At 36.7% G+C, this 25,970-nt stretch overlaps 1 protein-coding gene across 1 annotated transcript; it reads left to right on the top strand.

Moving 5' to 3' along the window:
* The first annotated feature begins 19 nt into the window (after positions 1-19).
* CFAP69 (cilia and flagella associated protein 69) lies at positions 20-25,816 on the top strand. Its single transcript, XM_042817049.1, has 23 exons — positions 20-154; positions 305-367; positions 1,660-1,725; positions 2,628-2,737; positions 4,677-4,753; positions 6,170-6,268; positions 8,412-8,561; positions 8,669-8,846; positions 9,535-9,658; positions 11,365-11,413; positions 11,509-11,630; positions 12,106-12,322; positions 12,726-12,890; positions 13,631-13,749; positions 14,174-14,292; positions 15,528-15,609; positions 16,516-16,708; positions 17,335-17,472; positions 19,654-19,730; positions 21,055-21,249; positions 22,218-22,304; positions 23,221-23,325; positions 24,391-25,816. Exons 1-23 carry the CDS (start codon positions 20-22, stop codon positions 24,523-24,525), a joined length of 2,805 nt encoding a protein of 934 aa, XP_042672983.1. The 3' UTR covers positions 24,526-25,816.
* Positions 25,817-25,970: the final 154 nt, after the last annotated feature.

Below are 25,970 nucleotides of genomic sequence, written 5' to 3'. Positions count from 1 at the left end.
ACGGGTGGCAGCCGGCTCCATGGCCTCCCTGGCCGAGCCCCCCGGCTCACCGGCGCACTCTCGCTCCCCGGCTCGCTCCCCCGGGTTGTCCCCGTCCGTCGGTCCCTCTCGCTGCGGCGGAGAGCGGCGCAGGGCCGCCTCAGACGCCGTGCAGGTGAGCTCCCCGGAGCCCGGCCCCGCACGCATGTTGTCCTGCGTCCGCGTGTCGTTTGCTGTTGGAATAAGGTGGCGCTTGCACATTTAGGGTCTAAGCACCTTGCAAGCGCGGTCTAACAGCCATGCCTAAGAAGTGTGACTTTTCCAGGAGACGCAGGTGGGGCCGGTGGATCTGAACCACGCCATCAAGCTGCTGGAAGATGCAAGCTCCGTGAGTAAGGCCGAGAAAACGTTGTTTCTGCTGCACTGGCAATAACGAGGTGTAGAAAAGCATTTGACACAACCACGTTTGTACCTGCCCCCAGGAAATCACCTGCTTTGGTGGCTGGGGCTCCAGAGCACAAAGCTGAGCTAACTGTGCAATAGCGCTTCTTCTAAAGATAGTCATTTTAATGGAAAATGATACCTATGAGTTTTTTTGTCTGTTAACTATCCCTGTGTATCTTTACAGGGACACTTTTCCAAAAGAGACAAATGCTCACTCTAGAGCAGATGTAGATGCTAGATGTACAGTTACTGGTTTATCTGGAGTTTTAGACTGCTGAAGCCCGTACCTGAAAAATGGAAGTACATACAGACTTACTGAAAGTATGTCAGAAATTTATCCAAACCCCCAGGTTAACTGCTAGTGATCCAGAAGGATCATTATTCAAAGTTCAGCGTTCAACAGCAAATACAACCTCCTGGGCACACAGGAGAACAGTATCTCATAGTCTACCAGACTGTCTTTGGTGTTTGCAGAAAGATTTGACAGGCTGAAGTCACTATGCCGTTAGTCACTTTGATCTGAAAACTTAATAATTTACATTCTTCAAATAAGAACTGATTGGTGCTTTTATAGCACTTTTTAAGTCCTACTGAGAACTAGTCCATGTCTTTTTTTTTCCCTTTTGACACAGAATAATCTTACAGACTGAAGAATATTCTGGATGGTGTAGTTTGTTGCTTCTCTACGCAATATGGAGTATCTGATGAAATGCCCTCAGGATTCTGGGCTTGTAGTCTCCTGACATAACTTTCTGGCCTGCCGCAATTTGCAGTGCTCTTGCTCAGTGTGAAGGTGCTCAAGAGAGCTGGAATGAATACTGCGTGTCCTGGCAAACTGACATAGCCATTTCTAACTTCGTATTTGCAGGCAGTTTCCTAACAGGGGTAGAGCTCCATTCCAAGCAATTTATAGCTACATTTATTCACATTTATGTCATGGGAAATATAGGTTTGGTTTTTGCAGTATGCTCTCACAAAATCCCAAAGAATGTAGTAGAAAGAGCTCACACATTTGAACAAGAGATGCAGTTTTAAAGTCTCTTTAGTTACAAACTCTGTATTTAGAGCTTGTGGCTTGATGAAGGATTTAATCCTCTTGCAAAGCGCTTTTCATTGTGTCTTGTGACTTTTTAATCTGGTTTCCACTTTCATTTAAAATTAAAGGGGACAAATATAATCATTTAATGTTCTGAGGCAAACTGCAATTAAAAGCTATTTTCCATTCTTATATTTAAGAGCGATTTGGAAGATGAGCAGCTGAAAGTTCTCAAGAAGGTAGTCAAGTCTTTTGAAAATGGGCTTGTATCCTTTTTGCCACTCTGTAGAATACTGAAGTTGTGGTGTGCTATGTATGGTAATATTCTGTCTTTTCAGCAAACCATTCTTGTTTCTACATGAAGAGCAGTGATAACCCAAGTCTGTTCTCATCAATGATCTTATGCACATACAGCTGAGATTGTTAGGATAGCAGGATTCCTGGTTGCCTGATTCATTTGCTACAATATTAAATAGAGGAATCTCAGCTGTACAGTCTTTGAAGAAAAATGAAGACTATTCATCTGAAATTTCTGTATGTTTTCAGTAAAATTGAAGGGAGTAATTGGAAGTACTAGGGAAAATGTGGGCATTTGGAAAAATGTGATTAATTTTATACAGTTCAATTAATTGCCACAATGATTTTAGCTTTCAGATTACTTCATAATTGAGTTGTGGCTAAGCACTCACAGTCAGTATTCATGAGTAAGTTGATTTGCAGTAACTTCTAAGTTCCAGTGACCAGTTCTGTTTTGATTTTGTGCCTCTAAATTTGATAATATATGTTTAGGTTCGTATTCTCAAGCTTTATGGGACTAGAATAGGAAAGGATTTAAATACCACAATGCTACTTCAGACAGAATTTAGGTAGATAAATCTACCTAAATGATGTTTCTGTCCTATATTTTTAGATACCCAGTTCTGAACTTCCAGTGAGTTCAGCTGAGAAAAAAGCTAAATGAGACCTGTGGGAGTTTCACTTCTGTAAAAGGAAGGCTTCTTCCAAAGATCAAAGTATAGACTCACGAGCTTCATTTTACTCTTCAAACTTTAAAAGCACTGGCCTTGGTTGTTCTTGGTTCTGTCTTTGAAATATGATACAGTTTCCAAGCTCTTCATTTAATTCATAGCAAAACAAACATTTGGATTTCCTTAGCTTTAAATTAAAGCCCATTAAGGATTTAACACAAATAATGGACATTCTTAACCTGTGTGCAGAAAAAGTGAATGAACAAGAAGCTTTTGTTGAGCCCGTATGTGAACTTATTAAGTTATGTGGGTAAGTATCTAAGCTTTTTTATAGATTTCAAACACTACTTGTTAACACATTCATACAGTTTCTAAAAGAACTCCTGTATTCCTATGGCATTTGCAATAGAAGGCATCTACTTCTGCAAGGTATCTATTATGTCACCCTTCCTTTTCATGAACAGTTTTTACTTTGAGTCCTTTTTCTACTGGCATGAAAGACACAATTCAGGAGCCAAGAATCAGTGGAGCCACATATTACATCATGCAAAACTTCCAGCTTACTTGGAAGTAAGACTCCCCCAGGTGCTTCATTGCCTAGAGTTAAGTGATTCTAGGGCTGCTGCCCTCAAGAGATTCAGCTGTTAAGTCTTGCTGAAGTGTGTTTTAATGTTTCAAATGAGCTTTCTCAGTGAGTTTAAAAAAACTGACACTTAAATAGCTGAAGGTAAGATTTGGGAAATGACAGGCCATGTTGCAAAAGAGGAAATGTTATGGCAATTGGAGGATTTCAAGTTGCTTTACGAACATGTTTTATAAACTTTTTAACATCTTCATTGTCATACTGTACTGCAAATTACTAGTAGAATAGAGTTCAGGTGTTACCATACTTGTCCATACCTGTCTCCTTCTTCTGAAGAACTTGTAAATTATAAGTTGGTCATGGACTTTTCTGTAACAAGTTAGTCAGCTATTACAATTGGCAAGAACAAGGAAGAGAAAAATTATGCTATGTAGTAAATGTGTGAGCTGGTATTCAAAAAGGGTTTTGCATAGCTTTCTTTCAGCTGATGGCTTTTGTAAACATAACATTTTTGAGCTGAATCTTTTACTTCAAAAAGCAGATATACTGCTTTACTTTGCTGCCACACAGTGGAGAATGAGAAAGTACATCATGGGGGTTCGTTTCCCTGTGTGTGTGGCAGAAACGTGGCAAAACTGGGAATGAGGATATAGAGTCAATGAAATGTAGTTGTGAGTAGTGTAGTGATAGGTTTTTGTAGTAGTTCAGCAACTTTAGTTATGTTTATATATTTTGAATGATTGTGTCCTTGGGTTTTACTTTAATTTTTATATTATGGAAATTCCCCCACAATTCATTACTTAACATGACAAAGAGAAGCCTGAAACTAGGGGAGGAGCTGCAATTTAACAATTCCTTTTTGATACTAGAACTCTCATAGCAGAATTTTCCACTTTTTTTTGTAGCTGCAGCTATTTGCCTGTCTTCCCTCTTATTTCAGTGTCTGTGTCTTTTTCTTCCCCCACCCTTCCCCACCCCACACATTTATTCTATTACTCGATCTCTCCTTTTCTCTGGCTGTGTTTACAGAGGTAAACCTACCGGAAAGCTGTTTCTGCACTGTGAGCAGCACAGACCTCAGCATGGTATTGTAATGTGTACTCTTAGGGAATTTTTAGCTCTTACATGTTTATGTCATATTTGAGTATTTTGCAAGTGTTATTAGATATTTCTTAATATCCTGTTTTTAAAAATGAATGTGTAATTGGACTATTTTGAGTCAGTTTATTGGTTTTATTTCCATCTATTTCTAGAGGTCTTGCCCGGGGATATGATCTTGTTTTCCATCTCTGCTTATATCTCTTCATAGTGAGACTCTGCAATAGCTTGATAGTACCTCTGTTCGAGGATTCCATCTTCCACACTTAACTGACATTTGTTTGTTCAAAGAATTTCTGATTATGCCAAATACGAATTATGGAAATGTTCTCTGTGAAATACCTACTACTGTTTGCCAAAATGAAGTTGCCAAATGGTGGAACTGGAGCTCTCAGTGTAGAAACAGCATGGCAGAGGATGTATTTGTCTTGCAAAAAGTGTCCATGTTTGCAAAAATGCTTGAAGGAAGGAGAGAAAAAAAAACGTTGAGCTTTCCTGGTGGTATATTAAAATATTCTTCCGCAGTATTTTAAACATGCTTGTAATATTTCCTTATTTCATTTTGTAGTTTGCCATTTCAAAAAAAGAAATTATCAGATGAAGTAAACTATTCTGCGGCAGTTTCAAAATCCATTGCACAACTTGGTGAGTGTAGACTGAGATGCCATAACACCATCAAGATATAAAATGAACTGAATTATTATCACAATTTTAATTGCTTGTTACTTCTGTAGTAAGTGCACATCAATTATTTTGATTATTCAGTCAGTACTCTGTGCTTTTTAGTATTTAGATACCACTCTTATTTTGCTGTGCAGCTAACCCAGGGATTAGCTAGCAGTTACCTGTTTGCCAGTGTCAGAAGCTATAACTTTATCAATACAGTTGAAGAACTAAACTTGTTTGAATCAAACTTGTTTGATTGCCGTTTGCTCTGAGAAATGTGTGTATTACTACACTGAAGTCTGGGATAAGGGGAATATGTTCCTTTTAGTCTTTGAAACCAAATGGAATAAAGGTGTTAGGAACAGTAACTCTTAAATTTCAGCTTCTGCCTTCAAAACCTGAAAGCCTGAGTTTTATCACCTACAAAGGCAAAGTACAGCAAGTCAGTGTAATGCTGTGCCTTACTAGGAGCAGCAGTTCCTGACCTTAACCTTTGGCTTGCATCTGAGCTTTAAGCTTCTATCCATTTTAAGAGACCTTTAGAGGAAAATGTGTCAAACTCATCTGTCAGTGTCACTGGACATCTAAGTACCACAGTATCTTCTTAAATGACCTTGCATGTGATATCTGTGATTTTCAAAGGAAGTATTGCAAGTCTTGTAGATCAAAACCAGAATGTGAAGCAAAACTGACTTATCAACTCACCTGATGGTAAAGATTCCATCAATAGTATGGATGGCAAGGTATCCATCAGTAGTTCTAATAGTACAGGGTAGCACAATTAGTCTGTCACAAATGGAAGAAAGATTGTCCTTCAAATCGATGGCAAAGAAATCATTCTTAAGTCTTCATTTTCATATTCCCAGATAGATAAAAGAATGGGCTGTGGGCTTCAGATAGTTCCAGATTCTCCTTAGGGTAGCCTGTCCAAAAAGAGATACTAAAATCTGAAATTTTATTTATATGATCTATGCTGGGCCCTGGTAGGTCTCACAGGGTTTCTTTTTATCCTGTGGAAAAGGAATGCTTTTCATGCTCCCATTGTGTCATATCGTGTCTGCTTGAAGAGTGTCTGACATGATGACAGCAGCCTGGTGTAGTAGCTTTCTCCTGAGTACCTTCTGGAATAACATCCTGTCTCACAAGGATCTGTAGCCATAAAGCAGAGGAGGTCACTTTTGGATAAAACTTATGTTACTCCTCCAAGGCTACTTTGTCGGATTCAGTGTTGGGGTTTTGGTTCCTGGAGTATTTTATAATCCAACTGCTTGCAAAATAGAAAGATTTGTAGGGGGTATGGCCAGAGGAAACGCAAAGTACTGAAAATGGAATGATGGTGAATTTCTATAACAATTATTAACTTTGTACATTATTTTGTTTTTCTGTTTCTGGCAGGTTGTTTGATGAGGGTGCCAAGTTCTCGAGTTAGAATACAAATCTGTAAGTGTATAATTAGCTTTTATAAGATGGAGCTGCCAAAAAAACTACTTCCAGGTAAAGCACGGTGTTTTCAAGAAGAAATGTCAGAAGAAATCTGTGTTTGTAGCCAGCTAGTTTGAAATAGATCCTTTAATTAGGTGATTTTTTTGCTATATAACCACAGTCACTCTTATATTAAGTATGTAGCATTGCTGAGTGTACAATTAATACATCTTTACAGACATGCATACTCAAAGTATTAAATTATTTCATCAGTGTGCAATGAATTATTTATTACATTTATACAACTAGGATTAAGTAGTATTCAGAAGATGTGAAGCAGTCACAAGCTCTCTGAAAAAATGGGTAATAGAGGAAAAAAGACTAATTAGGACCAGATTTATAAGAAAGGAAACATAATTTTCAGCTATGTATATGTAGCAACTCTGGTTTCTCTTGCGTTGCTCATAAGGGAGCAACTTCTGAACCCATCTAATTTTAATTATGTCCTTATGGAAACATTTCAGCATAGGCTCTGAATAAATTATGGAACTTATCTGCAGAAAGAGGCTGGGTATGGCTGCAGATGAGCTCAGGCATGATCCTGTGCAGTATGGATATGTATGCAAACTAGTCAGAATGCACTATATTTATTCCTTATGATGACGTCAGAGTCTGTTACAAGAAAAAGTCAGGCATGAATCCCCTCTTAGAGGGGCACATGATCAGTGCTGGAAGGCAATACTAGGTTGTAATGTGGCCAAGCTACAGGTGAGAATTGGTGCAGTGTGGATCCGGAGCGCAGCTGAGGTAGCGTGCTGGACTTCAGTATGCCCCCCTGCTGTGTTCCCATGGTGTAGCATTAGCTCCTGGGCCCTCTGGCTAGTCATCATTTATTTCTGGAGGCCTAAGGAAACTGTCTCTGCAACAGCCCTCACAAGGTTCTGGAAGCATTTAAATCTGTTCTTAATTTACAGGAGAGATTCCAAGTCCTACGAGCATGTAGGTGTGTGTGCCTATGTATGCATTTAGCTGTGTGTCTATGAGTAGTTCAATCAACATAATCGAATGTTAAAAGACAGAGAGATTTTATTTTTCTTCTCCAGATTTAGGAAATAGATGTGCTATCTCATTTAAAAAAAAAAAAAAAAAAAAAAAAAAAAGTATTTCAGTCTGACTTTGTGAATCAAATTCTTTATCTCTAAGCATTCTTCATTTTATGTGTCTGTGCTATCCCCTCTTATTCACATATTTACCAGGTCAAGATGCCAAATCTGTTTGAACTTGTTAGTATGTAAGCTTTTCAGTGCCTTTAATAATACTTGTTACCTTGCCACCTGTAATTTTTTCTGGTCTGCTCTGTTTTTTGAGATGTGGGAGGCTGCTATTGCTGAATGCGCTGGATGCTGGCATGCCAGACATTGTTGCAGTGATATTCTGTTTTATCTACTGTACTTTTTAACAATTGCTAATATTTCCTTGGATCTTTTGAAACTCTCCCTCAGAAATTGAGCTGATATTTTCCTAGAGCAATCCATAAGGATCTCTTATTTATAAAATGATACCATTTAGAACCTATGAGAGTTTATACTTAATCAAAACAGCCTTTCACTATGTGTGTTATTTGCATTTCGTGTTATTTAATATATATATTTAAGCTATTTAAGATACACTTTACATTCACAAGTTAACATGTGTAAATGTAAATTCTCTGCGCTTCCCCTCCTCCGTAATTCAGTGATAAAATATGGATTCCCATGTTCACGGGCAAAAGTAAAACCAGGGATGCATTAGGAATTCAGGCATGTAAATCAAAGTTTGGATTCACATGCTTTAAGTAATATGATAGTGGAAGGCATTAATTCTAGTTCAGAGACTAAAGAAAAGAACTAGGTCCTGCACCAGCACATACTGCATGACCTGAAGAAGGAAGACCACTCCCTGCACATCGTTTCGCTCTTGTCATTCTAGAAAGCAATTTATGTATTTATATAACATTTTAGTCTTCTGGAAGGTAAGTCTATTGAGTATGCTTTAGGCACTGTTAATACTCAGATATAATCAGCTCCTGTTGTTTTATTAGATTTTTTCCATTGATTTAAATCTAAAGAAATACGCCACTCCCATCTCAATCCTTTTTTGATAAAGGATGAATGATTCATGAAGTAACCAAAAATCTGAATTTACTGTGTTGTAATAAAACCTATTCTATGTGCAGGTTACCAGCCAACAAGTGCAAACTATAAGATTCAGATGGCTGAATTAGGAGGATTAGCAGAAACTCTTGTTTTATCTCTAGCATTAGTTGAAAATCAACTTACTGAGAAGTTGTGGGTTCTTAAAGCTCTTGAGCACCTCTCCAGCTCTGGTTAGTACAGATTGTTCTTTCAACAGTCTTACTATCCTTGATCATTTGTTCTCTAGAAGAATGACTGACCTACTTAGAATTAATTGTTCAGATTTTCATAATTTCAGGAGTAAATTGCAGACATATGATGAAGGCTCAAGCAGCCAGCAGACTCTGTTCGTATCTAAATGGCACTGATCCCTCAGGACAGCTGGTGTTGCGCTCATCAGAAATCTTATGGAATCTACTAGAAAATACCTCAAAAGAAGAAGTTGTTAATCAACTCACTAGCTTGGAATGTATACAGTAAGTACAGTGAAGCATTTTATGAATTACTGTTGTAATTTTGGAGAAACCTAAAGCACTGTTATTGTGTTGCATAATTATAAGTGGTGGTGGGGTGATGGAACAGGTTGCCCTGAGAAGGTGTGGGTGCCCCATCTCTGGAGGCATTCAAGGCCAAGTTGAATGGGATCCTGGGCAGCCTGATCAACCCTGGCTGGCAACCCTGCCCTTGGCAGGTGGTTGGAACTAGATAATCTTCAACCTAAGCCATTCCATGATTCTGTGGTAAAATTAGTAAGAAAGTCTGTATTATGGCATCTGAGGCTTTGTTTTAAATCTTCTGCTGAGGTAGGTAATGAGTTCTCAGTGAGTTACACTGTTTTTGCTACTTGGGATTGTATCATCTCTTCTCAATAACCACTCAACAACATCCACAATTGAGTAAGCATTATGTCTTTCAATTAAGTAAGTCATTATAGCACATACAATAGAAGATGCAATTTGAAATACAAATTGTAGGCAAGGTGCATATATGCTTAAGGTGCATATATGCTTGTTTCTAGTGGTACACGTAAGAATTCATTTCATATTTTGTTGTTGTTTAACAATAAGACTTTGAAAAGTATGATGCTGAATGAGGATCCTTATATCTAGAGCTGTCTAAAATTAGAATATGAAGAGAGTAAAATGCTTTTCACTTTATTGTAAGTGCACTGAAGGAAGCATTTGTGGACCGGCTCATAAATGGTTTTCGCCATTCTGATCGTCAGCTAAGGAACGACCTCCTGGTGATTGCCACATTAGTAGCTGAAAACTCTGCAGCATCTATGATTGTAAGTATTCATAATTGTATTTTTAAGGCTGGTAACTTTTCCTTTTCTATTGTATATTTAAATAGTTTTAAATATTTAAGTAGTTTTCACTGTTGAGCTTCTGTTTGTTAAAATCTGTCTTCAGTGCTTAGCTCTTAGGTCTGCTAAGCCAGGAATCTTTTTTCTTTCTGCTGTTCCTTCTATCTCAGAGAGATTACAAATCTGTATGTCATTAGTCTGGTATGCTAGCTAATACTTTTAATGTGCAAAAGTTAGCTCCTGTACATGTTCTCAGATGTGCCATTCTGTAGCAGTGAGTTTTGCGCTATGTTTTATTTGTTGTCTGGAGATGCAAAAGTACCAGCTGTATTCAGATAGCCCAAATTTAACCAAAGTACCTTAGCCTTGTAAGAAATGACCTCCAAAAATGACCTCAGATTTAAATAAGATGCTGAAAAGAAAATTGACTAGATCCAGTTAATGAGACAGATAAATTCTCTCTAAAACCACATCATCTAAATGTAGCCCTAAATGCATTATCATGACTTGTCTAAAAAGTAGATGCGTCATTCTTTTGCTCCAGAATGTTTTCATGCCAAAGTTTTCATGAGGAACCTGATAGAAGGCAACTTTTTATGGCTGTTGATATTCTTTCACTCTCTTGCTTTACAGTTGAGATTTAGGATGCTGGCATAAAAGCAGAATGACTAAGTAATCAAATTACTGTCTGTGCTGATCAAACTGATCAACTGGCTGTTCAGGAGTGGATTATTTTCAGGGAATTCATATCTAAACCTCTGCAGAATTTTCCTATTTGACTGTATTGCCAAATAGATTTTACAGTCTGTGTGAAGATTACAGATTCTTCATTCAGTTTTTCCATTTTATCACTCACATCGAGGAATGTCTGTCATACTATTGCAGAAAGATATTTGATGGCTAAAGCATTCAAATTGTTTACATGGCTGCAGAAACAAGGCAGTTTTTTTCCTACAAGAAACAATAACAAAGCCATGGCATTTTAAGTCCTTGTACTAAAAATAAATAGTGTGAACTCTGCTCACGCTGTGTGCTGGTGCAAGGCCCTGTGATGAGTTTGCCTGAGTGCTGAGGCCAACTTAATGTGTGTTTTGTTCAAGAGCAGTGTCCTACTAACTGCATTTACCTGGTTTCCAATCATCTCAGAAACAGCTCTTTTGTCTCCAGTGTGCTCTGTGGACAACCCCTGTTGTCCATAGTGATACTGGACATGATTATCCTTCTGGTTGTCTAGTAGCACTGTCATATTTGTAAATCCAAGTTGCTCATACATGCAGTTTTCGTAAGCTTAATTGTAAAGCACTGAAGCTGAAATTGTATGTTGTGATGACCTTGATGTACAAAGTTCTGTGTGCACAAATGCTTTTTGAAAGAAAAGAAAAAAAAAAGCCTCAATCTCACAGCACTGAGAATGTTGTTCTCCTGTGTGGTAGATTACAATAGTGAGGACATGTGTTTGGGACTTCCCCATACAAGTTCAGATTTGCTGGGTGAGACATGGCTTTAAAGAATTATTAATAAGTATTGTACAGTGTCCAAATTGAACTCTTTGATAAAATTCTGTATTTTGCTATAGAATACATTAAATTCTATGTTCTGAAGAAAAAGAGAAAACAAAATTAAATAATCAGTTTTAATTTTACAGCAATTTGTTTCAATTAACGTATTTATTTTTGAATGCCTACTAGGAAAGTGGATTTACAATGCTGTTAATAGTACTTGCAACGTTTACTGAAGGTAAGAAGTTTCATACTATGTAATCACAGTATTTTTTTTCTTTTAATTGAAATATTGTCAGAATGTATCTATTAACGTATCGATTTCCTTCACAGCTAAAATTCCCAATCCTTTGTTAAAAGGTCTTAAACTTACCTACTCTTACGAAGACTTTGAGATGAAGAAGTTGTTGTTTAACATAATAGGGATCTTTTCTAAAGACCCGCATGCTGTACAGGCAAGTTCTAAGATAAGGTACAGTAAGCCAAAAAAGAAAATAAGTAAAAAATTCACGATTTCTATTTATCTGTTCATCTGACATAGTCCAGTAAACTGAAACAAACTGTTCTCTAAATGAAGAATTCAAAACTAGACACTATATGTAACTTCAAGCCAAGTTTGCTGTTTGAAAGCAGAGTGTGGTTTGTTTTAGAGAAGCTGCAAACCTAGACCGTGCTAGAAAAATGAGCTGACAAGTGGCTGCAAAGCATTGTTGAGATACAATTGAAGAGCATAATAAAGTTTTACAAACCACAGACTTTGGGAATGCTACAGAGTATAAACACAGCTTGTCTGTACTTGTACTGTTCCTGACATCCTTTCCCAATAAAAAATAATTTTTTTTAATGTAGGATAGATAAAGCAAACTATAAAGATTTTTCTTACTTGCATGTGAAACCTGTAAGCTGTCTCTTTCTCTTTTGAATTTGCAGCTTCTCAGTGAAAATGATGTGATGCCAGCTTTGTTGGATTATGTAAAACCACATAAAAAGCCTGGATTTCATGACTGGTCTGCTGCCCAATATGAGGAATTACAGCTTCATGCAATTGCTATTTTAGCTTCAGTGGCTCCCTTGTTAATTGATAAATATTTGTCTTGCCAAGCGAATACTCTTCTCCTTGTGTTTCTAGAGTGGTGTATAGGTCAAGGTCAGTAGACATTCATGGCTTTTGTGCCGCAGTAACCTCAGCACACAACTCACCTGACCTTAATTTCTTTGGCAGAAAGGAAAAATGGAAAACTTTGAAGAAGCCCCTTATGAACCTAATAAAGTAAAAATAAATTTAAAAAAAAAAAAAAAAGCTGTAATAATTTTCAATGTTAATCAAAATCAAACTTTTTTTTTTGCATGTAGTATAGCCCTTCACAAAATGGCTTCCTAATAGGCTATTTCAATCAAGAAGCTTTTTTAGCAGAAAGATATTTGTTTGCTTGTTTTAGCTTACTTGCAATGGCAAGGCCTTCTTTTTATTTATGGAAAATTCTGGGAACGTTATTATTATGAACATACGTTGTCTGCCAATGAAAATACTCTTTATGTTTGCTCCACAGATCCTTTCTTTGGTCAAGGTAACAGTTTCCATGGAACAGGTGGTCGTGGCAGCAAGCTTGCTCAAATGCGCTACAGTCTGAGAGTGCTGAAATCTGTTGTATCCCTTTATGATGATGCTGTGAGCCTTAATTTGTGTGACCAGGGAGCTATTAGCCAGCTACTGGGTAAAGCAAGGTTTTTATTGCTCACTGTATATTATTGCTTATTGTGTATTTCTTTAGACACTGAGAATTTTCATGCCTTTTCTTACAATGTGTTTGTTTTATTAGGTGTGTAGGTGTGTACACCCTAAATACAAAAAGTAGTTTGATTTTTAATCAAATGAAAGCTGACCCTATTATTTCTGTCATTATACTGTGTTTGTTGCACATTATTTGTACTGTCTGTAGGAAATCCTGTTGTGAGTCTGTTTCTATACTGTGACTTCCCACAACTCTTAAGAATCAAGAGGAAAGAAAATCAAAACCAGTGTATTTTCAAGTAAATAACTTTATGAAGATTAAAATCAGTATAAAACTTCATAATCACTGCTATTTAGATTTTTATTTTTTTTTTCAGTAACGATTCCTACTATCATATGTAATTTTTAAGTTCTGATACTATTTTAAATTCTTATCTTACAATGATCAGTTTTCCAGCTCTGAAAGAATTGCACCGAAAGGAACAAATAGGCAAGATTGTTTGGAGTTCAGAGTATGGTCTAATAGAAAGCCTAGAAACAACATATTTTATATCCTCAGCTGAAAATTAAACTCCTCTGAAAACAAAACCAAAAATAAAAATAAAAAACTGTGAAAACATTCAGATCTTAATGAGAGCAAAATTAGCAATATAACTTGTGTATCAGATAGGTTTCTGACTTCCATATAGAACATGCACATGTATGAAATGTTTTCTTTTGTAGATATCCTGAAGTATACAGCAAACAAATTGGAACAAAAAGATGATGCCATTCTGCTGGAAATCCAGGCTAATATATTCTTTATTTTGTCTGTTCTCTGTGAAAATGATGTCCACAGAAAGGTTTGTATTCTTCTACCTCATCATGAACAGAAAATATTTTGTTTGTTTGTTTCTTAAATCAGTAGCAGATGCCAGTTGTACTTCATTGCTAGAAGGTCAGAGTTGATAACTATGTGTGGCTGTTAGAAATAAAATCACTCAGAAATCCATTAGCAAGTGTCTCATCTATATAGTTGCTAATTTACATGTTTTTAATAAAAGTATGAAAACGTGTTGAAGAATGGGATTATCAGTTAAGCAGTACTGAATAGTTCTTTTATGTTTATTATGAGAAATTATGAGAAATATATCCCACTTTAAGTATGAGGCCAAATTTATTACAACATATACACTTCAAATGTAAAATTTTCTTTCTGATTTTCTGATGTGTAGCTACTTAGTAAATATTATTTCAGAAAAGTGTTGCTTTAATTATTTTTAACAGGAACTCTTCAGCTATGAAGGAGTGGATTTACTTATCCCGTTCATTCAGATGGATCCAAAGAAGCTGCACAGTGGACTGGGCCACAATCGTCTCCTTTTCAGTGCACTGGACTGCTTGTGGTTAGTAAAGAAGTTTTTTAGCAGTGGCAGCTGTTTAAAAATAGCAGCTTATGGATTTTTCATCTGCAATATTATGGCCTTCTCTGCAATATAGGTCCTTCTTTCATTTAAAACATGTAAAAGTTAGTGTTGACTAATTAAAAAAGAATACAAAAGTAACAGAGATATTTTGCATAAATTACTTAGACAGGGACACAGTGAGATGGTCTAATTCCCTGTCCCTACACAGCAATACAACTCCCTGCACAGAATGGCCTCATAGAATCATAGAATGGCCTGGGTTGAAAAGGACCACAATGATCATGTAGTTTCAACCCCCCTTTCACAGGCAGGGTCGCCAACCACCAGACCAGGCTGCCCAGAGCCACATCCAGCCTGGCCTTGAGTGCCTTCAGAGACCTGCTGACACTTCAATGCAGAGCTACTTTAAACTTTCCAGAAAATAAGTTTCTGGTTGGAGTCTCTAAATTACTTCAAAGAGTGAACACGAATTGATAATAGACCATTGTTAGCAAAAAATTGTGCAGGCATTAGAAGTGTTTGTGGACTGCCTATACTGCCTATACTGAACTAGAAATTTTTCAAAAATTGCTATCAGAGATACAAAAGGATGAACAAAAGTTAATTTGTTTGAAGTCAGTGTTTGATAAATATACAGAAAGCTATTTAATATCATTGTCTGGGAGAACAGACAGCTCAGTGATGCAGGCAAACCCTTCAGTCTCTGCATTAATCTGGAAATTATTGAAGACAGCAATAGCATTATGAGTGCTGCTTTTATGATTGGTTTAAGCTGGGAGAAGCCAGCCCTGTTGCCCAAAGAAAGTCTTCATCGTCTCACTCTCGTGATTCTACTGCAGGAATATTTACACAACTTTGCAGTGAGCCAGATCAATAATATCATATAGCTTAATGTTAGCACTTTTACTGAGTTTTAGTTCAAATCTCTATTCTAATCCAGTTTGTAATGAACTTGCCAAATTTCTTGGCTGCTCTGAGGAAGGTGTGCCACCTACAGGAAAAGAAATTGTGGTAAATAGGTTCTATTTAATTACACAGTATAAATGAAAATACACAAGTGCAAGTATATGAAAATCATTTCTTCTACTCCCTAAAGGTATTAAGCTTATTAAATACTAAGTATTTTTATGTAATTCAGTAAAATAAATGGAATATTTGTAGAATGCTCTGAAACATAAAAATGTTCCTACATATTGAAATTATCTCTGTTGAAGGTCGTGTGTCATTGGATGCTACATTGCAGAGGATTATTTTCTAGAACAGCAGGGCATTTTTTTCCTTCTGGATTTGCTGGCAGTAGGTATTTTTATTATTTTTATTACAAAATGAAAGAGTAGTAAAGCAACATGGAAAATTGTATTTTTAATGGTATCTCCTAAGACTGTTGTAGTAGTGACAAGAAGGCCAGTCTGCATAATTCCCTGAGATAGGAATGTAATCTGCACACCAGATATCTGCTCTGAAATGACTGGAAAGATATTCCGTGTTTTTTTGTTAAATCTTTTTTGTTAAATAAGCAGTTGGCAGAAAGTCTTAAATTTACCGAGACTTTTTTTTTTTTTCAAGGAAACTCAAGCTATGCTTTATTTTGAATGACATATCTGCTAGAAAAGCACCACAGAAGAGATAGTATACTCTTCAAGGCTTTAAAAGTTTTGGCGTTTAAAGTTATTTTGTGCATGCAACATAACAGCTACAAGTAGTGTAATAGCTACTTTTATGGATCTGTGGCTTGTGTCTGGCACTGGCATTTCACTTCAAGCATTTCACAAAGCTGAAGGCCCTTTCCTGCTGCTCAAAGGTCTGGCCACAGAAGAAAACAGATCTTCTATGGTACTGTCTCTGCCTTCTGAGTCTGTTTCTTATGAATGTAAATCTTGGTAGTAGCACATGATCAAAAACGTTAATTCATCTGCATGTGAGCCTGGAGGTACCTATTAAGTAATTTGACACACAGGCATCTCACATGATCCTACATAAATTCCCCTTCATGTTCCTTGATTTATGGAACATTGCATGGCAAGAACCCTGAGAGATTGAAAGTTTAGACACCTTTTTTGGGGGGCAAATATCTGTGATTAAAAGCTTCTACTTACTCAGTTACATATTACAGAATTCCTCTTTTTGTTTTTTAAATCTGAATGTAGATTAATTCTGTGCTATGACAAATTGAAACTTTTTTTTCCTTTTCTCTTCACCAAGTTAAAACAAAAAAACTTGTGCAATGTAATTCTTGGGATCCTCAGTGAGTTTTGTGACAATCCCAAAACCATTATTCACATCAGTGCTTGGCGGGGGGAGAAAGATCAAACAGCAGCTAAACTGCTAATACAGCTATGGAGGCAGGAGGAAATGGACTTGGGAGTCCAACGTGATCGATACGGAAGGATTGCTGGTAAGTTTTGTGATACATGTGAAACTGTTAGTGAAGCTGCTCACATAATAAATAAATAAATATAAAAATAAAATAATATATTTGCTTTTGATGCCAGAATCCTGATGAGAGTAAACTGTAATATTTGTACGTTTATGCTGCAGTTCTCAGCAAAGTCAGAATACTTCATTTATGTTTTATTGGAGTCTGGCCGCTAGATGGCACTTCCTACATTAACTGGGAAAAGTGAGCCGTTACAGGTACTTTAAACTGGTTTTCTAATGCTGGAAAATTACTTAATTTCTTCCAAAAATGACATTGTTTCTTCATATATTGTAAAAATAGAAAAGGAGAGTGCCGTGATACCACGAATCTCTAGTCATGCTAATTAATATTTCCTGGACCAAATTTCTGGGCAGATTGTTGAAATGTTTTGTGTATTGTCCACAGTCTAAGATGGAACTACCTTCTTTTGGGGGGGGCACCACAGAAGAGATAATGTCAGTAGCTGCAAGCCAAAGATGTGTGTGGGTTTTGTGTTTTTTTTTTCTCCATGACTAAAATAGCATTTCCTCTAATCTTAATAGCTTTGGGAACATACTGTCCATGCTGCCTCTTCAACTGTTGTTATATTTTGAAACGTTTAGATGTAAAGAGGCCTATTGCTGGCAGCTTCCAGAAAGAGCAAGAGGTCATCCCCATGCCTTCCAGCTGTCCCAGCTTTGCCATTGTGGAAATTTCAGAAAACATACGGGCAAAACTTTATTCATTACTGTGCAAACTAGGTAAGACAAATGAATTGCCTTCTCAGTATCGTATTTGTCATTAAATAAAACTTGTTCACTGGCAGTCGATCAAGTCTCTAATATAAAAAAAAAGGAACTTGAGATGATCAATAGTCTGTTATTATTAGATGCTTGCTCATCCTCTTCTAAGAAGCCTCTTTTGATGGGGATTGCAAGACTTCACCAATGTTTTGCTGCCCTTACCATTAGCAAGCTTTCAAGAATCAAATTGAAAGTTTCATCGAAATGTTCTGGCATCTATTTTCCTGCACATAGTATCTTTCACGTATATTATCTCTTATCATTAGAAGTACTGCATTCTGCATTCTTTACCCATAGTTGTCATTTCCTAGAATAGCCTCTGATTATTTTCATCATTTTTTTTCTTGAACCTTTTCAATTGATTCACATTCTTCTTGATCTGTCATGTCCCAAAACTGAACACACTCCAGCAGAAGCCTCACAGCCTAGTAGAACTATATTTCTCATCTTGTAAATAACCATACTGTACCAAACAATTTTTGTACCAAACAATTATTATTGTCACAATGGCATTTCCTCACTTGATATGTGTGATCTTGTACAGCCTCCAGTCATCTAACATCTGGATCTGAACAGTTGACTTTTTCTACGAATTTTGCATTTGTCCTTACTGAATTACATTCTGTGTTTTTAAAATAGTTTTTCAAACTGGTATTTTAATTTGCATTCTTTTCTTTGGCTTCAATTTGCTGCACTCTCTTCTAATTATGTGTTGTTTGCCCATTGAATATGAATAGTTATTACACCTTTGTCTAAAAACCTGATCCGAAGTTCAGATACTTGATAAGCCTTCTTGCTTGGCTGTACAGAATAGTAGGCAGAATGACACAGCCTTTTTTTATTACTTCATGATGGATGTTAGTATTTTGACTGTTACCATTTAGCTACCCAAACTGGATTTAACCACTGTTCCTTGTCTTCTAATTTTTTCTTTTTAAAAATAGGCATTATGTTTGTTCTTTTCAAGTCTGTCCTCAGTGGGTTCAAAGATAGTGAGTAATAGTTCTGAGTCTGCTTTCAACCAGTTCCCTGGCCACCCTAGGAACCAGCTGATTTCAAAATATCTTCAGTGTCTCTAACAAACTATGGCCATTTCTTTCTCTGTTTTAACCCAACTTCTTATTAGTGTTAATTATGTTGATCTTGGATCATCACAGCTGAATTCTTTATTAAATCAAAAAGGCATGCGATTCTGTTCCAGCTTTCTTCTGTATTTATATATACCTCTCATGTTACTTATGTACTTTTTAAAGTCTCCTATGAAGTACTGAAATGATGTGGAAGTGGGTAAGACTGAGAATTCTTATAGTCTTTTTCTATCATCTTTTTCTTAGTGTAGTTATGCTTCATAGCAGCCTGTAACAGAGTGGTTCCAGTGTGAATTGATCTTTATTTATGAAATGTCTTAACTTCAAAACACGATGTAGTTATGCTATAATAAACAGATGCTGTGTTTCCAGTTATCACACAGATGGTATGTTGAAATCTAGAAATAGCTTTAATAGGCTATATAGAAATAGTTTTTTAAAACACTGAGTAGAACGAATGTTCAGCATACACAAAATATGAGGTATAGTCCCAGCAACCATACTACTCTTTCTTATTCCTTCACACATATTGTTAAAAATACATTTTTAAGATGGATTCATTATGTTCCTCTCAAGTCTATGAGGTGGAGATAATCTTTACTACTCAGCTTTGAAACAAGGTGTTGGAGATCCTGTGATACCATTCTCCTGTTAGATATTTCACAAACTCTGTGCTAAAATGCATCTGGAGAAATTGTGACCTGTACACTCAACTGTTCGTCTGCTTTAATGCCAAATCAAAGTCCCACAAAAAAAACAAAAAAGGAAAAAACCATAGCAAGTGCAGCGCTAACCTGGATTTACAAGCAATTGGAAGGTCACTGGATCTGCTCAAAAGGGAAGAGCTGGTATAAAGTGAATCTGTTATTAAGAAAAGAGGGATTTTATCACCTAAATCCTGCTCAGGATTGGAAGAGGGACTTACTGATGTACTTGTGATGAAGATTTTGCATATGATTATATATAAATAAGGTGGTGTCTTTTTTAGACTGTTACATTTTAAGATAAATTGATCAGATTGTCACTACTGAGATCATTAATATTCCTTTAGGTTTTGAAAATTTGCCTGGTTTGTCTTCTAAGGATTTTGTCACACTTGCTATCATACGGCGGTATATTGACTTTAAGGTGAGTGTTGTGGAAGGACGTATTTCTATTGAATATATTTTTACAAGAATAGCAAATTATCTCAGGATATGAGAAAGAAATAGCCCTTCACAAGCTGTAATCTATGTCACAAGTCACCTGTTGTTCTATAAAATTGTAAACTGGTATTTGGCATCAAAGTAAATTATCCCACCTCCATCATTCCAGCGTTTCCTGGCTCTTCTTTTGTATTTCTACAAATATTTGTGTCTGCATAGTGAACCAGACTAGAAAACAATGCTAATTAAGAATAATTCAGGAAAAAAAAAAAAAGTAGTTTTAACTGCTTGCCAGCTCAAGAAATAGGAGTGGGGTAAGGAGCTGGGGAGGGCCTGGACAGCTGTCCTGCCTCTTTGTGCAGGGTCAGCATATATACAGGTTTTGCTACTAAAGATCACAGTAAACATATTCTGATGAAGGCTTTTCTGTGCTTTCCCATCCTTGTAAACACTCAGTACCCACACTCAGTACCCTTCCATATTGTCAAATGTAAAGTATCAGAGTGGTTTGCCTACAGGAAGCAAGAATCACAGATTCATAGAATGGGCTGGGTTGAAAAAGTCCGCAGTGCTCATCCAGTTTCAGCCTCCTGCTGTGTGCAGGATCGCCAGCCATCAGACCAGGCTGCCAGAGCCACATCCAGCCTGGCCTCCAGGGATGAATGCCTTCAGGGATGGGGCATCCAGAACCAACTTGGGCAACCTGTTCCGGTGCCTCACCACCCTCTGGGTGAAAAAATTCCTCCTAAGATCTAAACTAAACCTCCCTTTCTCAATTTAAGACCATTCCCCCTTGTCCTATCACTATCCATCCTCATAGCTGTTCCCTCTCCTATTTATACACTCCCTTCATAACAAGTTTTGTAGGGGCCATCCTGCTTAAAAGATGCTTTAATTCAGCCCAATTTTCAGCTTAGGAAAGAAGTCTGTGAGAGCTGAGATGGTCAGAAGCTAGTGATACTTGACCTTTAGTTGATAATTCCAATTTCTGTTTATGTCTCATGTTACAGTTTACTCTGATAACATGCATAACTTGAGATTTTACAGAAAAAAAAAAAGCCATCAAGACTCTTCACTCTTGTAATTTGGTACCTTGTATTTCTGTTTCTTCTGTAGTTATCAGCATTCATGGTGACCAGTCTGTGTGGGGTGAATTTGGGGGTGGGAAGGGCTTAGGGGCAGATTACTCTGAATGAATTTGGTATAGCATTACTGAAGTTTAACCTTGCATAATGATGCTGAGAAGGTAAGCAACAATAAAGAAAAAAGAGATAAATATAAGCATGCTGTGTGTGTTCCATCTACAGGTTGGAGAAGTTTGGAGTGAAGTGTGTGCAGAACTAAGAGAAGAATTCAGACCTATTGGTTCAGATGAGGAAATACTGAAAGTTATTTCAGAAGTATCAGAAAATATTGGAAAAATGGTCACTGCTTACCAGACTGAACTGCTTGAAAATCGTCATCAGCAAGATATCCAAGAGGAGGAAAAAACATACACACAAGTAAGTCAAGGAGTATTTATACAAGTGAAATGCATAGAATTTTTTTGTCAACTTGTATAATGATTTTTGTATTATAAAATATTCAGAATCCTAAATGGATGCATTGCTTTAAGATACTTTAATATTTCAGCATAAAATTTAAATTAAATGCAATTAACCCCAGTTCTCTGTTTGTATATATTTTTTTTCCACTATTTAAAGAGTAACATGAAAAAATAAAGCAGTGTTATCAGTGATGTATCAACAATGGTGTAATGAGAAATGCTAATTATGTTACTGCAAGAGTTGCACCTGTCTGTAGCAGATAACAATTTAAGTACTTATTGTTAACATATCTGTTTCTTAAAATGCAATGTAAGCCTCTCTTTTAAACTCCTCTGGCTGAATGCTCACAAAGCTTCATTACTTCATAAAGCGGGGCTTCGTTCTTCCTAGCATCCTGAAAGCAAGCAGCTATAAACATTGTCCAGCCTCGGTTATAAGGCAGGCATTAGGCATTGTCGCTTTTCTACTGTCTCATCCTCTTCTCCCTTCTGAGAAGTAAGACCAGTTGGAACAGATGTCTCAAATCTCATGCTAGTGTTTTGGAGGGAATGTCATGCATGCACTTCTGTCACCGGAAATGATGCCATCTCTGTTATTCATCATTTGAGAGTAAGCATATACAAAAACAGTCATGAAAGATCTGGGGCTCTTCCAACATGTGTTAGAAAACAAAGGGAAAGGTTACCTTGCAGCACAGAAGGTAAGCTTTGTGGGGTTTTTTGTTTTTAAGGGGGTGCGTACCTGAAGTTTTTAAAGAACAAATATATCGCTACAGCACTGTCATTCAAATTCAAGTGAGTGGGATGAGCTAAGGTGACATAACGGGACATAGATGTACTATCTTAACAGCACAAGCAAAGAATTCAGGAAAGCTCATGGAAAGAGGTTTGTGTTGTATTTTGTTAATCTCCTTTATATTACAGATTCGTGCTGTCCATAAGCAGAAAGAAATGGTAAACAAATCTTGGGAAAATTTCTTAATTCGGACATCGAACTATGAAGCACTGAAGGTAAAAAACAAAACAACAAAAAAATCTGGTGGAACAAAATGTGCATTCATAGTGTAGTTATAATAATTGGGAAGTTCCTAACGCTTTTCTTAATGAATGATGAGGTTATTCAAGTAGAAGATGCAGTAAATGTTATGTTCACACAAACATAGAGGAGTGAACTCTGAGCTGTATTGGCAGAGCAATACGATCTTTGGTACTTCTACTGTTCTGATTATAGACACAGATTGGTGATCAGTAATAGGTATGTGTATATTCATACGTACATGCATCTGTGTATATACACATCTGTATGCAGGACAGTAATGTTGTAACATTCTCAACCTGGATATTGGATAAGCATGCATTCTTCTCACTTTCATGCATAATGCCAAACTGGATGAAACAATCCACGTGCTGTGAGGTAGGGTTGCCATTCAAAAAGGTCTTGACAATCTTGAAGGATGGACTGACTCAAACTTCATGAAAATCAAGAAAATAAAATGCTGTATCTTACATTTGGGATGTATAAACGCTTTTGTGGCACAGTATAGCCTTGGGTCTGATTAGCTGTGTAAATATGTAGTATATGGGAATCCTGGGAGATGACATACTAAAAAAAGACAAGAGTGTGCTCTTGTGGTGATAAAGACTAACAGCATATTAAGCTGCAGTCGGAAGATTAAAGCCAACGAGTTTCAGGAAATGATTATTTGCTTCTGGTCACTGTGAAGCCATGTCCCTTTATTCTGTTTTCAGGTCCTCAGTACACAAGGGTCACAAACCACAGGGAGAATACTTGAAATGAAAAGCCAACAGATTTTTACCTCCTTTGTTTTGTCATTTTGTTTGTGTATTTTCTGACAGGTACAAATAATATAATTCATTCTCATTAAAACAATTTTACCTTTTTTTTTTTTTTCCTAACTATCTTTAGAAAGCAAAAAGGCTTCAGGAAAAATCAATAGAGGCTTCCAAATCTAAATCAAAGACTCAAAAAGGAGCAGTCCATTCTACTGATATTAAAGGCTTGGGCACAACAGTAAGTAATGCAAGATATAGGGTGGAAAAATGTAGTTACGTGCATATATAAAGAAGACTTCTAATCAGCAATATTTTTCAGAAAGCATCTGGAAGATGTAGATACAAATATGAACGTTCTGAAAATCGCTAGTAGAGAGAAACACGTGGTTAGGTTTTATTTGGGGCTTCATGATAAAATAATTCATTTCTTTGGAGGGAGAGAATTTAACAAAAATATATCTTCATGATTCTGTAGTCAATATTGCAATAACTGTAGATAGAAGCAAGGAAGCAGGTAACCATTTTGCAGGTGTCTTTTAGGAAAATGAATGTATCACCAACACCAGATGAAATTCCTTGTCTGCATTCCTTAGAAGTATGGCAAATGTCAAATATTGCTGGCAATTTATTTTTGTGGAAAAATCTTGTTTTCTCCTCTTTGCCAAACATCTTCAGTAGTGAGAGATGAAAATGAAGCTAAGATGGTTGGTGCAAACCAAGTCAAAGTCAAGTAACCAGACAAGTGTGCCATGCACGCTCAAAGAGTGGCATTTGTCTTTTTCCTACTGAAACATGGCTAGAAGATAGAGGTGTCACCAAAGGATTTCTTTTCAAAGACATGAACCTATTCAGTATAAAGAGTATTAATGAAACTGGAAACAGTATGTCTCTTTCAGATACAGGCAATTGTGTTCAGAGAAACAGGCTGTACTTTTTTTGAATTTTTAAGTGTTAATATATAGCAAAAAACTGTGGCTGATATTATGTACAAATCCAAATAACACTGCACAACAAACTTGTACTGTAATAAAGGCTTGGTGTTCTTTTCTTCTTTTAGTAAGATCAAACATGAAAGCAGAAAAGCAGAGTATATAAAGTTATAAAATCACTCTATCTTCTCCTTTGTATTGATGGAACAGTTTGTGACTTTAGTATAAATAATAATTTCAGTAGACCTAGAAAATTTCAGCATGCATCTCTACCTTCTGAATAATATTTTCAAAAGACCAATTCTTGGTTTAAGTCTCATCTTCTTTTAAATACTAACATGGATGTCAAGCAATGCATTTATTTTGCTTTTCAGGTTGGATCTGGTCACTTAGTAACAGTTGGAAGTACACCTTCTCAGTTAGTCGAAGGACCACCGGCCCATAAAGGCCTGCCTCTTAAAAAGATACCTTACTGTGAAGAAGCCTTAAAAAAGAACAAAAAGAGTTAAAACGCTGGACACAGTCAAGAAAGATTAGGTTCTTGTAGGATAAACAGCATTCTGAGCAGTGCTTTTAATATTTAAGTCAACTGTGTGTTTATTTTAGGTACAGATAAAACATTTTTTATAGCCCTGATAAATGGCATAGAACATCTTGCGAGTAAAGTTATATTTTTTATATTTATAACTAATGTAAACATAGGGATGACATACTAATAAAATATCCTATACAGCATGGTACAAACACATGCTGTGTCTAAAGGTTTTGTCTGCTAGTGGCTGGTTGCCCTGATCCACTATGAGCAGTTCTACTGTTTGGGTTTCCATCTTCTGTTGATGCACACAATACTCTGCAGTTTGTGTCTCTTTCTTTGAGCAGGGTGATGAACCTTCATTTAAATAGACCCAATGTTTCATTTTCATTATGTACCTGCACTGCATAAAGTATCCATGGTGTTTGTTCGAGTCCACTTTGTTTCCCGAATATGCCTTTGGCATCAGGACTTCAGCTAACGGCTCACTATCAAGTGTATCTGTGCCAGTGGTTTCTCTAGCTCTGTTAGGAAGACTAACTGAAATGTTCTGCATTTTATAGGTTTCTCACAATTCTTTAACTGGTCATTCAACTCTATTTAATTCATGTGTTTATTACCCGTGTTCCCTCCAATAAGAAATCTACCCGTTTCACTGTAGCCATGCTGTGCTCATTAGATGGTTAAGCTCCCTTGATTAGTTTTGCCAGGCTGGATGTTTTCTTATGCTGTGAACTGTAGTCAAGCCAGTCTTGCACTTTCAAACCACTTCACTCATGAGTCTCCGCAGATGTGATGTTTCCAGCCATGACAGTGATGGACTGTATCCCCTTCCTTACCTGCATGAATGTGTACGTAAAGAACAGTCTTAGACAAATGATCCTTCTTAATGCACTGAAGTTCTGCAAATAACGTGTTCATAGGCAAGGAGATGACTATTCTACAGACCTTGCTGCATAGAAAAATACTTTAATTAATCCATAGCTTAGACTACACAGTGATAAAATACATAGCTTAGGCTGCATGGAACATTACAATGAACATAAACCTTCTCTTCAGCTTGACATCACTCTTTGCAATTCTTACAACTAAAGTTGATTGTACATAAACACAGTTTATGAAATATGCGTGTGAACATTTTCTCCATTGCTTAATTTGTAAAAATATATTGGGTTTCCATCAAAATTAACATTAAAAAAAAAAAAAAAAGAAAGTTGAACCACACCAATTGATTTGCCTAAGCATCTACAGTAAATGTTGTACTTTTGTCCTCCTTCATTTTGACATTGCTTTGCTGAGGTATCTTTGTGTCCTCCCCTTTTGACCTAAACTGGGTTGGTGAAAGCAGACCTTGTAAGATTATGAGAGAAAATATGCTTATTTTCCAAGCATTATGGCTTGGAGTGCTGGAATTAAATGATC

This window comes from Centrocercus urophasianus, unplaced genomic scaffold, assembly GCF_019232065.1.
Source record: "Centrocercus urophasianus isolate 14NV4802_14NV808 unplaced genomic scaffold, USGS_Curo_1.0 seq_16, whole genome shotgun sequence".
In the NCBI taxonomy this organism is placed as follows: Eukaryota; Metazoa; Chordata; class Aves; order Galliformes; family Phasianidae; genus Centrocercus; species Centrocercus urophasianus.
This window is presented reverse-complemented; position numbering and strand designations above follow the sequence as displayed.

Excerpts from the sequence above, each read along its gene's own strand:
- CFAP69 (XM_042817049.1), top strand. The coding sequence starts at position 20 with ATGGCCTCCCTGGCCGAGCCCCCCGGCTCACCGGCGCACTCTCGCTCC. Across the intron at positions 4,754-6,169 it reads AAAATCCATTGCACAACTTG|GTTGTTTGATGAGGGTGCCA; the intron begins GTGAGTGTAGAC and ends TGTTTCTGGCAG. Across the intron at positions 21,250-22,217 it reads AGGAAAAAACATACACACAA|ATTCGTGCTGTCCATAAGCA; the intron begins GTAAGTCAAGGA and ends TTTATATTACAG.